Source organism: Cebus imitator, unplaced genomic scaffold (genome assembly GCF_001604975.1).
Source record: "Cebus imitator isolate Cc_AM_T3 unplaced genomic scaffold, Cebus_imitator-1.0 Scaffold62, whole genome shotgun sequence".
NCBI classification, from domain to species: domain Eukaryota; kingdom Metazoa; phylum Chordata; class Mammalia; order Primates; family Cebidae; genus Cebus; species Cebus imitator.
The window spans coordinates 5464551-5476949 of NW_016107377.1; the positions used below are offsets into that span (position 1 = coordinate 5464551).

A 12399-nucleotide genomic window follows, 5' to 3' on the forward strand; every position below is an offset into this window, starting at 1 on the left:
TTGATGGACCTATGAACCTTTCCACTTGTCTGATTATTTCCCTAGTAGAAACTGACCGGAAGGAGGGTTTTTGCCTTTTACTTATTTTCATTTTCTGATCACTTTTACATCTTCTTAGTGCTTCTACTCTTAGGTAATACAGTTTTCTTTTTGTCATTGTTTCCTACTTTTTGCTGCTTTTAATGTGAGGTTTGTTAGTGATTTTTATTACCTTCATCTCTAGCTGTGTTAATGCTTTTTGGAGATTTTTAAAAAAAGATTATCTGGATTGTCTGTAATTTCCTTGAGAGTTGAGAGAAGTATTTTTCTGAAATGTTTCCCCTCTCCCTTGGGAATTTGGAAATCTTTTCCTTTTGTTTTCGTTCTTACCATTGCCTTTCTTCACTCCTCACGTGGATTCCTTTGGCTTAGGAGGGGACCTGCCATGCGCCATGCGCTATGCACCAGGCGTGGGGTGAGCGCGGAGGGGCGGGAGCACTGCCTCCTGGGGCAGGCGGCTCTGTCCTCTTCTTTCTCTCCAGCCTGCCCTGCCTTCTGCCTGTGGGCTGTGCCAGCGCCTGCTCTTCCCTGCAGGATGAGATACACCAGGGGAGCTGTGTCACTCCCAGCGGCTCCCTTGCTTGCTCCCCAGGTGAGGAGTGAGGGCCCAGTTGCCTGGAGCCCGCAGCGCAAAGCTGGCCTCTCTTCTAGGAAGGCTTCCTGGTTAGGGAAGTGGAGATGCCTTCGTGGACCAGGACTGCTGGGTGCCTCTGGTTCTGCAGTTGGGTCACCACAGAAACGGTACCTGCCACCTCAGCCCCACGTGCCAAGAAAAGCACCTCAGTTTCCCAGCCACGTGCCCCCTTGCAGGCCTAGGGTCCTGATGTGTTCTCAGTTCTCCCCTCAGCCTGGGGCAGAGGTCAGTGCCTGGCAGGTAGTCTATGTTACCTGTGGGTTCGGGTTACGGTAGTTCCTACTTTTATTGCAGATGGACTTTTCTTCTCACGCCCCTTCCTTTATTAATGTAAGTGTGGGCCAGAGCAGCCTAACATAAATGCGCCTTTCATTTGATGACTTTTACTGGAAGCCTCTGCATAGCTATTTTTAAACCTGAAGTCCACTAACGTGACTCCAAATTACAACCAGGATACTCATACTTGCCAATTTACATTGTGTGCTGTTCTTATGAAGCCTAGGATCAAAAAAGACCCAGAAGTGAAATCAAGTTTTTGGTATAGTATGTGGCTTATGCGTGTGTTTGGCTGAGTCTGCTGGGTACGGAGTCGTGGACGGCAGCTTCTGGTGGCGGTCATTCAATTGAAGCCATTGATAACCCACACTGCATCTGCAGGCTGGCAGCTCCTGTCTCGCAGTTGGGGGGTGTCCTATATCCTTTCGTAGCTCTGCACCATCCTTGGGGGCCACTTGGGAGTAGAGGGCTTCCGGGCCATACTGTGGGGTCTCCTGTTGCTGCCTCCCCTGCATCCTCTGTCTCTATGCAGCGATCAGATGGCGTCTTCGGGTCCACACCCACCCTCACCTCACCTGCTGCTTCTCAGCTGCTGTCAGTGGAGCCCAGCTGTTGGATCTTTCGCAGCCTGTGCCTTTATCACGCACCAGAACGTCCCGAGAGCAGGACTGAGACTCCCTGTGAGAGGTGCGGTTTGAGTGGACCGGGAATTTGGGGCAGCTGTGTTTGTGCTTGGAGGCCTTCTTTTTTGCTTGGTGCTTCTGGAGGATTGAGATTTCTCAAATCTGAGCATGGAATCAAAGTTGAGTTGTACTTGAATCATTGAGAGAGCCGCAGTTCAGTAAATGTATGCAGACTTCCTGTTGGGTCCAGCCGGGGAGCGCATTTGTTGCATTATTCATTTGGTTTGCCCTTCAAGTGTTTAGTTCTTTTTTTTTTTGCTGGGGGTGGGAACAACTCCGTAGGGCACTTGGGTAGAGAGGATCTTTGGAGGATGGCCTCACTGGTCTACTCCTCCCAGCTGGAGCAGAGCCATGGCCTCCCTCCCCTCCCCCGGCCTTTGCAGGCACTTCTAGACCCCGGGGGCTCCCACACCTGGCTGGCTGCTGTTTTCTGCTCCAAGGTGGGGTGGGTCTGAGGCTTTGTACTCTGTCCCATTGTCTCCACAAATACACCCGTTCCTGTCAGGCCGCATGCGTTCTGGTGTTGATTTTGGAAATGATGGGATCTGGATTTCAGCTGACCTCTTGCAGACATACGTGGTGAGCGTTGGTACTTGGGCATGTAGATAGAAAAAGTAGGGTAAAAGACAAACGCATAGAAAGTAGAGTCCACCGTCAGCCTTTTTAGGGCTGTGGTCTGCTTTGCTTCCCATCACTTTTACTCCAGGAACAAGGGACTAATAGGGAAAGGAACCTAGGAGCCGGAAACTGAGCATTTATTAGGCACAGTCCTGTGATGTTAACGTGTCTGTCTCTTAATCTGAAGTGCGTGAACTACCTTGTAGGCCATTACTTGGGTCTAGGAAGCCATTTATATTTATATACTGGTTTCCTGAAAAACACAAAGGGCTGCGTGAGTATTCGGGGTTACTGTGTTATCGCTTGAGTTGACTCCTGAGTTTGTGAGGCTGGCCCTGTTCTGGTTACCCCCATCTGTGTGTGTGTGTGTGTGTGTGTGTGTGTGTGTGTGTGTGTGTACGTGTACGTGAACGTAGGATGAATGTATTGTTTTTCCCTTAACAGACAAGAGAGTTGGCTGGAACGGTCCCTACTCAGCAGTATTTATTTAGGTTTGCACACCTTCCAAAATGTTGCTTATTTAAGTCCCATTTACAATATTTAAAAATGGCTGGCATACCAGGCAGTGCTGGGGTCGGTGGAGTGTGGTGCCAAGAAAATATTAAATCATGAGAGCTGATTACCATGCCCAGAAAATAATGCAGTCTTGTGAATGACCTTTGTCTTCAAGCCAGGATAAGACATGAGTTATAAACAGCCCGTGGTTAAAGTCCCAGTGGGTCCTTGGAGAACAGCAAGTGGAGATGGAACGAGCAGCCTTTGACTCACTTGTGTTCTGCGTCCTTTGATCTGTGCCAAGGAAGACATCATACTTAGCAAGGATTGCTTTGAAACGCACGATTTTATTTTCTCAGCTAAATATCGTAGCAGCAGTAGTGGAGTAGTGAGCGGAAATGCATTGCTCACTCTATTCCACACTACCCGGAATTTATGTGCTATACCTGCTTCCCCCCAGGTTTCAGTAATACCAGTGCCTACTGTTTAGATGTGCAGATAAAATACACTTCCTCATGGTGAAGGGTAAAGAGTCATGGTTGAGGGCACAGGCTGGTTCAAATCTTTCCTGCACTTCATCTAAGCTTTGTGTTGTGGCTTCTTTATCTTTGAAGAGGTGGGGATTATACAATTTAATTCTGTAGGGACAGCATCTGGTATGTTTATTACATTGGCAGCTTCTAGGTCAAAAATAAATATCTCTTGAAAGAATTTAAAAATTTAGTATAAATTAGGTTATAATTTTCCTGAACCCTTCTGCTTTCTGGATCTGATGCTGACATCGTGGTCTCTATTCCCTGCTCACAACAACCCCAAAGTTTTCATAATACTGCTATTATGAAGACATAAGGAAAACACTTTTTCCTTTGATCATCTGAACACAGACAAACTGCCCTTCATAAGTAGTTGGTCGGGATGCAGCTGAAAGTGTTGGGTCCTGATTTTGATCAGCCTGAAGCTATTCTCAGACCAAACCGAGGGTCAGGCTGCTTTTGGCCCAATAACGAGATGCAGATGAACTAGGGAGGAAGAGCATTTTATTTCTGCAACTGGTTACAGGGAGAAGGCCTGGAAATTGTTGCCAGACCACCTTAAAATTACCAAGCTTCCCAGAGCATATATACCTTCTAAGCTATATGTCTGTTTGTAAGTGTGCATCTAAAGACATTAGTGATCAACTTCTTTTAATCTATAACTAAGGTTTGAGTCATGAAGACCTTCCTCTGGAGCCTCAGTAAAGTTACTTAATCTAAATGGGTCCAGGTGCTGGGGTAGATTACCCTTATCTTGTCTCCTGCTAAATCACGGAAGGTTTGGGGAGTTCCTTCAGACCCCCGGTAAACTTGTTTGTGGAGGCCTGGGGAGTTTCTTCAGATCCCCAATAAAACTTTTTAAATCCTGTTAAGGATTTCATGGGTCCTGTTAAGATTTCCTTCGTTATTGTGTCATCCTGAAAGGCCCAGGCAAAACTCTTGGTAGGCTTTTGTTACAGTCCAGCCTTTGTATAAGGGCAGTGCCTTCCCCCCCCCTTAATATTTAGCATAACTACTCAGCACTGAAACCGTTGTTATAGAAGGCTGCGTTAGTGATACCTGGCCTGCCACAAAGCTTCGTGGACACGTTATCAGCTTTGTGGTCTGCGCTGGTCATTGGTTTTAGGGATCAGTTAGGTGGAGGAGTAGACAGGAATATAAAGTTTAGATAAATCGTGAAGCTGTACAAGACTTAGCTGGTTTTTTTGGTTTTGTTTTCGGAAGTCCTTCATCCACTGGGCATTTCAGCTTTGACTTTGTGCCAGGTATTTTGCTAGATGCTGGGGCAAGATGGACTGAAGGAAGCCTTTGCCCTTAAGTATCTCACAGTAATTGGGAGAGACAGATTTCTAAAGACCTGTAATGTGTAAGTTTTCTTTTAAACAGCTTTATTGATATTTTACATATCATAAAATTTCAGGTGTACAATTCAATGATTTTTAGTAATTTTACTGAATGGTGTAGCTAGCATCATCAATCAGTGCAGAACATTTTCATCCCCAGTAAGATTCCTTATGGTCATTCACAGCTGACCTCTGTTCCCACCCTAGCCTTGGACGGTCCCTCACCTACTTTGTAGCTCTATAATTTGCCTTTTTTTAGACATTTCCTATAAATCAATAACACAGTATGTGTTCTTTTGTGACTGGCTTCTTTGGCTTAGCATGACGCCCTTGGGGTTCGCAGCTCAGCTTGTGTCTGTCATTCGTTTTGCAGTGGAATCATCTTGTGGTGTTCGGATGGGCCACGTGTGTGCTGTTGACTCGTCAGTGGGTGGACGTTGAGGCCGTTTGCATGGGTGGCTGCTGTGAACGTCTATGTGTGCATCTCTGCATGGATGTATGTGTCCTGTTCTCTGGGGAATGGAATTGCTGGGTTATAGGGTAGGTTTTTTGTCTCCCCTTGGAGACTCTCTGGTTTTACACATGGTAGTTTTATGCTTAACTTTTTGAGAAATTGCCAAATGGCTTTCTGAAGTAGCTCCGTCATTTTGCTCCCTCCAGCCATTTACGATGTTCCTGTTTCTCCGTATGTGTAATTTTAATATAGTAAAAAGTAAAAAGTTGCCATTAAGGACCTAATAAGCTCTGAGCTAACATAAGAGAGAAATAATGATGCAGCTCTCTTGACTGCTGTATGACTTACACTTGGTAACGTAAGTCTCCCTTTTACAAATGGAGCTTTGCGGAGATGATTTCACTTCATCTCAGAACAACAGAACCAGGCTCGACTCGAGGTAGGAACCTGAGGACAGTGTGACTCCAAAGCCGACTCTCTTAAGCGCTTGGCTGACTTGTGATCTTTTAAAAGCCTAGCATTATTTTCAAATGCTGTGAGAGCACTGAGGAGAAGTATTTAATTCTTTTCTTCCATACATGCCAGTGATGGTTCATCATCAAGAATCATTTTAATATAGGAAGGGGACAACAGATTATGGTGTCAGTAGGTTTGCTGCTACTTCCATTGCAACGTTAGTATAGTTATATCAATATGGCAAAATGGAGAAAAGCAGCCGAATCACAAAAAGAGCTGCGTTATATAGTACTTACTGCTGTCTTGGAGGACTGTAGTGTTGTGGTGGGCTGAACCCACCCATGGAAGAGGTGTGTGCTTCAGGGTGGCACAGCTGGACTGAGCACAATGGAAATGGAAAATTGTGTTCAAAGCGTGCAGCAGGCTGAGCCTTTGATGGAAACAGCGGGTGCTCTGCTGTGTGCAGGTGGATGTCAGGTCTGTAGAGTGGCTGTGTATGAGTCTTGGCTGTCGCCCTTTCCTTTCTGTGTCCCCCTCCCCACCAACCCTGACTCCTTTGTCTCCTTCCAATACCTTCCAGAAATTGTGACAGGTAGGAAGGGCAGACCAAAGTATGATCTTTTTTGTGTTTTTTTGGGTAATGCTGAAATTTTCATCTCTTTGGGCCTCACCGGAGAGCAAGAAAGAAGGGACACCAGGGCTGGAGTGTGGGAAGGAGGCAGTGACAGAGGTGAACCTAGGAGGTCAGGTGGCAGGTTGGCCACTCTGGAAGCTTCCTGCAGGAGGGAGGCTTGTTTGTGTAGGCAGGGGTGTGTGTGTGTGCACGCGTGTGTGTGTGTGTGTGCGCGCGTGTGTGTGTCCGTCCGTCCGTCCGTCCTACTGCTCGAGGAAGGGATTAAAAATAGGCACCAGGCCGGGTGCAGTGGCTCACGCCTGTAATCCCAGCACTTTGGGAGGCCAAAGCGGGTGGATCATCTGAGGTCAGGAGTTTGAGACCAGCCTGGCCAACATGGTGAAAGCCTGTCTCTACAGAAATTAGCTGCGTGCAGAGGCAGGCGCCTGTAACCCCAGCTACGTGGGAAGTTGAGGCAGGAGAATTGCTTGAACCTGGGAGGCAGAGGTTTCAGTGACCCAAGATCATGCCACTGCACTCCAGCCTGGTTGATGGAGCGAGACTCCATCTCAAAAAAAAAAAAAAAAAGCAGAAAAAGGCACCAAAGCAAAGCGATTGACCTAGCCGATGGAGAACACACTTTCCTTCACTAGAACCTGATGCTCAGCCTGGTCCTTGGGAAGGAGGTGCTGCAAGTGATAAGGATTTGCTGATGTCCCTGTGGATTAGTGACATTGGGCACCAGAAAACAGGTGTCTGTTGTGTCAGGAAACCAGGATGGAAGCTACAGGTGACGTCTGCAGGGCAGGCCCGGCCCACCCTGACCTCCGGCAGCAGCCGCAGTGGAGCAGCCGCAGTGGAGCAGCCGGGGTGTCACGGCAATGGTTGGGCGGTGCAGCCGAGCCCTGCGCGCCTCCGCAGTTCATCCTGCAGCCCTGCGATTGCGGGTACTCCTGTTACCCCCACCTGCAGAAGAGGCAGCCGAGGCACAGGACATTTAAGTGACGTTGCCAGGGTCCCCGCATCACAGCTGGGGATTTGATTCAGGCAGTCTGGCTTCAGGAGCGGTGCCCCCAGCCCCTTTGCTGCACTGACAGGCAGCAGAAATGAACCCAGGTGAAGACTTGAAAGAGCACCACTCCTCTTGCTTCTGCCCCACATTCTCTACCTAGGAGTGCGCTCTCCGCCTGCCTGCCACTTCCTGGGCTGTTGGGGTGTACCTGAGTGGGGCTGGAGCCCCTTTCCTGCTGCGGGCAGTGAGGTCGGCACCCTGGCCCGTGCATGGCGCGGTCCTTAGTCTGGAAGGTCTGTTTGCCCCTCATGCCACAGCTGGCGGCTGGGGCCTCGGCTCCTCAGCTGCGCTTGCCTGGCTTGTTGATCAGCCGATGGGGTTGAGGTCCTCTGTGTGCCGGGTGCTGTCCTGTTGTGAATGAGCCTGCCCCAGGCCATTGTTCAAAGCAAACAGTGCAGCTGCCACCCTGTCCAGGGGGAAGGCCCCACTCCAGATGGGGTGCGTGCATTTGTGAGAGGCCCCACGAAGACAGGTATCCTCGGCCATCCCAGCAGCCTCACCCAGGAGGACTGCCTGATGGGAGCCCTCCAAGGGCCACCGTCCAGAGAGGTGGCATTGCCTATAAAAATACTCTCCACAGGTAGCCTACTCCTTCGAAGGTGGGTCTGGAGGGGTTCATGGTGTAGGCTGAATAATGTTGGCTTGAGGGTTCCAGGAACTGAATGCCACCACCCTGGCTGTGTCCCTGGGTGAAGGAGTGACTTGCCAGGCCTCCCCTTCCCACCTTTGGAGGTGGCTGCTTCAAGGAGTTGCGGGGGGAGGTAAGGAGATGAGCCAGGTGGGACAGGCTCCGGGCAGTGTCAGGGCCACACAGGGGCCTGCTTCTCCCTCCCTTTCACTGGGTGGCTGGAGGACAGGTGGAGTGTGGCAGCCTGGGGTAGGGTATGTGTTCCTGGTTCTGTTGAGTGATGCTTGGGAGATCATTCTGAGAGGTTGGGGCAGCTCCTGGGGCTCCAGGGCACTGGGCTTCTCCAGGGGACTTGCAGGAAGCTGACTTTTGTCAGCTCATGAGCTTTTAAAAATGGAGAGTAGGCGAGGTGTGGTGGCTTATGCCTGTAATCCCAGCACTTTGGGAGACCAGGCTGAGAGGATCACTTGAGCCCTGGAGTTAGAGACCAGCCTGGGCAACATAGATCCTGTCTCTACAAAAAAATAAAATAATGATCAGCCAGACAAGGTACAGACTGCACACACCTGTAGTCTCAGCTACTTGGAAGACTGAGGTGAGAGGATCACTTGAACCCAGGAGTTTGAGGCTGCAGTGAGCCATGATTGTGCCACTGCTCTCCAGTCTCGGTTACAGGGAGAGATCCCTTCTCTTGGAAGGAAAAAGAAAAAATACAAGAAGAATATGCACCAGAGACAATTTAGCCCTCAAAGCCTAAGGCATTTGCTCTTTGGCCCCTACTGAAGTGTGCTTGCCCCTGATCCTGTCACCCACCCATGGAATTCTTGAATTCCCCCAAGGGCTGCGTAGAACAGCTGACCTGGCGGCCAGCTGTCCCCCTGCTTGGCCTGGAGCTTGCAGGCTTTCTGTGAGATGTAGGACTTGGCTCGCACAGCATACATCTTGATTACTCACGTTCCCTCTTGCCCTTGCTGCCCCACCTAGGGAGAAAAGAACACATGGTGACACTTTTTTCCCCTGGTGGGCAGAATACATGTGTTCCTATTTGTGACAGATTAACCTTGTCTTACGACCTTAGCACCTCCATTCCAGCCATTCTCCCTTGGAGGCCTCTAAAAGATGAAAGATTTTCAGCTTTTAAAGGAAATGCCATAGTGATTGAAATCTGCATACACCAAAATGATTTGGTCTGGCTTCTAGAAGAGTCATTGAAGCTGATACTCACTGCTTCCATCAGCTCTTATAAAATACACACAGGAAAGTGAGTTCACCTGTAGGGAGTAGGAAGTGGCCTCACATTTTGCTCTTTGCACTGATTCCAGCATTGCAGTGTGACGGCAGGGTGAGCCTTGCCAGTTAGGTGCCTCTGGAGTTTGGGACCCTGTGAAGCTTGCAGCTCATGACTGCTTTACAGTCCGGAGAATGATCCGTGACCCTTAAACCCTGCTTCCACGTGTGGGGGATCTTGTGCAACATTTGTGCCCCAATTCTCTAAGCTGTGATGAGGACGGTGTTCCCTTTCTCATGCGGTGGTTGTGAGATCTAGAATCAGCATTTATGAAGGCTGCCTGGCACGGGGCCTTCACGTGGGACGAGCATCAGCAGTGGGAGCTGCTTTTGTTTGTTACTGTGGATTTGTACACTGGGTATGTTTTCCGTGGCTTTTGTTTGCATTTTGATTTTAATAAAGAAGGTGTCGGGTTCACTTTCCAAGGAACTATATACTTTGTTTAGAAAGCGTTGCATGTTTTGTGTCAAGCGCTTGTCCAGTGAAAATGTCCTGGTTGTGCGGCCAGGGCCTGCTTGTTGGGACCGCCCAGTGGGTTCTCCTTGCCCGCTGCCCCAACAGAGCTGATTATTAAGACAGGGGAATTGCAGTAGAGAAAGAGTTTAATTCACACAGTGTCGGCTGGCTGTACAGGAGACCAGAGTTTTATTGTTACTCAAATCAGCCTCCCTGAAAAATTGGAGATTGGGATTTTTAAGGATAATTTGGTAGGTAGAGGAAGTGGGGAATGCTGATTGTTTGGGTTGGAGGTGAAATCATAGATTGAAGTGGTTTTTTTTGTTTGTTTGTTTTCTGTGTCTGCGTAGGATCCCAGACCTCATTGTTGAGCCAGATTACTTGTCTGTGTGGCACTAGCTGGCGCATCAGCATGCTGGGTCTGCAAAATATCCCAGGCACTGATCTTAATTTTTACAATAGTGATGTTATCCCCAGGGGCAGTTTGGGGAAGTTCAGTCTCGTAGCCTCCGGCCTGTAACACCCTACCTGGCCACCACTCTCCTCCACCTGTCCTCCTGCCACCCAGTGAAAGGGAGGGAGAAGCAGGCCCTTGCGTGGCCCTGACACTACCCAGAGCCGGCCCACCCAGCTCATCTCCTTACCTCCCCTCAACTCTTTGAAGCAGCCGCCTCCAAAGACGGGAAGGGGAGGCTGGGCAAGTGCCTCATTAACCCAGTGTGACTCCTAAACCATGATTTCTAATCTTGTAGCTAATTTGTTAGTCTTACAAAGGTTGTATAGTTCCCAGGCAAGAAGGGGGTTTGTTTTGGGAAAGGGCCATTACCATTTTTGTTTATGTAAGTTAAACTGTAAGTTCCTCCCAAAGTTAGTTCAGCCCATGCCCAGGAATGAACAAGGACAGCTTGAAGGTTAGAAGCAAGATGGAGTCAGTTAGATCAGATCTCTTTCACTGTCATAATTTACTGTTAGAATTTTCGCAAAGGCGGTTTCATTGTCATCTCAGAGAAACCCCAGGCCTCATCATTCAGCCCAGGAGCCTGCTGTCGAAGAACAGTACACCATGCAGCTGCCAGGAGACCCTGGGGCAGGGCTGAGGTTCCCTGGTGGGGACGCGGGGAGTCTGCAGCTTTGTGACCAGGGGCCAGCAGAAGCCCCCCATCCTCGCCTCTTTGGCTGCCTCTGCTATGAAGCCTCGAGTGGTCGGAGGAGGATGTGGATGAGATGACCAAGCAGGGTGCCCGCCAGCACGGGATAGTGGGTAGGCGTCAGCAGACTAGGAGAGCCTCAGAGCCTTTGTTTAACTTGTGCTGAGAAGGAGCGTGTCTCCAGGAGAGTTGGGCAGAGAGCCTGGCCCTGGCACACACCAGGGCTGTGTCCAGACCGGACCCCACAGTGTCTGAGCATTATTCTCTTTAGTGTCACCTTCCCTTGCACTCTGACCTCACAGAGCTTCAGATAGTGATTTCCTAAGGTAACAGAGCAGGTGGTGGTGCGGTGCATGCCTGCTTGTGTGTGCGCGCATGTGTATTGTATGCTGAGGCCACAAGTAATAAATTGACCTAGGTGGTACAGTAGATTTTTCTCATTTTTAATACTTTTTAAAAAATCGAATTTATATTTTTCTTTTTTATTTTTAGAGATGTGGGGGCTCTCATTTTGTCACCCAGGCTAGAATGCAGTGGCTCAATCATAGCTCACTGCAGCCTCAAACTCCTGGGCTCAAGTGATCCTCCTGCCTCACTCAGCCTCCCAAGTAGCTGGGATTACAGGCTTGAGCCACCATGCCCTGCTATATTTTTTACTTAGCTAGAGCATTTTCTATCTTAAGTATTCTTTTACAAAGAGTAGATGCTAATACTAGGGTTCTTCTAAATAGTAAGGAATAAGGTTTTAGGAAAACTTTCTGAGACAGTCTCACTCTGTCGCCCAGCCTGGAGTGCAGTGGCACAATTTCAGCTCACGGCAACCTCCGCCTCCCAGGTTCAAGTGATTCTCGTGCCTCAGCCTCCTCAGTAGCTGGGAGCTTGGCTAATTTTTGTATTTTTTGTAGAGATGGGTTTCCCCACGTTGGCCAGGTTGGTCTTGAACTTTTGGCCTCAAGTGATCCCCCTGCCTCAGCCTGCCAAAGTGCTGGGATTATGGGTCTGAGCCACCATGCCTTGCGGGAAAACTAATTGTTTGATTATGTAGACATTTGAAATTCATAGAATTTAACTTCTCTTTGAGGCAGTTTTCTTTTTGTCAAATACCATTGGATATTTATTCGGATTTTCTTCTAGATTATGTGATTGTTGTAGGGATAAAATAAAGTGTGTACTATGGGAGACATGAGTTTACTAAACCAGATTGTAGAGGCATTTGTAATGCATTAAGACAGCTCAGCTAGATAAACTGAGCAGCGTGTCACTCAGAAAAGTAAAATCTCTGTGTTTGGAAACAGACCAGGAGGAACTTACATTGTAGTAATTACTGTAGTAGATTTATTGTAATGTGGAGAGGAGCATGTTACTGTATAAAAAGGATTTTACATCAGTTAGCTAGAAATAAGACTTTTTTTTTTCCAAAGAACATTTGAGGACTAGAAAAATCTGTCAATTCATTGAGCTTCTTGGAGCCATTTGCTAAAGATTTATTTGTTAAACACAGATTTTTATTTTGGAGACCTTAGATTAACCAACTACTGTAGTTCACCATACACAAAGCACCCTCTGGGGTTCACTTCCAGAGAGGTGAGAATGGGTATGGGGTGGGTGTGCGGTGGGTGCGGGATGTGTCCGTGTGGGGTGGGTGTGCGGTGGGTGCGGGATG

At 48.5% G+C, this 12399-nt stretch overlaps 1 protein-coding gene across 3 annotated transcripts in view; it reads left to right on the top strand.

Annotated features, from left to right (window-relative positions):
• The window catches only part of STK24 (serine/threonine kinase 24), a 128099-nt gene that overhangs the window by 31789 nt on the left and 83911 nt on the right, over positions 1-12399 (top strand). Inside the window, exon 1 of one of the 3 annotated variants that reach the window (XM_037739088.1) lies at positions 2128-2211. The exons of the other annotated variants lie outside the window; for them this stretch is intronic. Within the exon in view, the coding sequence (XP_037595016.1) occupies positions 2143-2211 (69 nt within the window). The 5' untranslated portion in view covers positions 2128-2142. Of the gene's footprint in view, positions 1-2127; positions 2212-12399 lie in introns of those variants that run through there. 3 annotated transcript variants of the gene reach the window in all.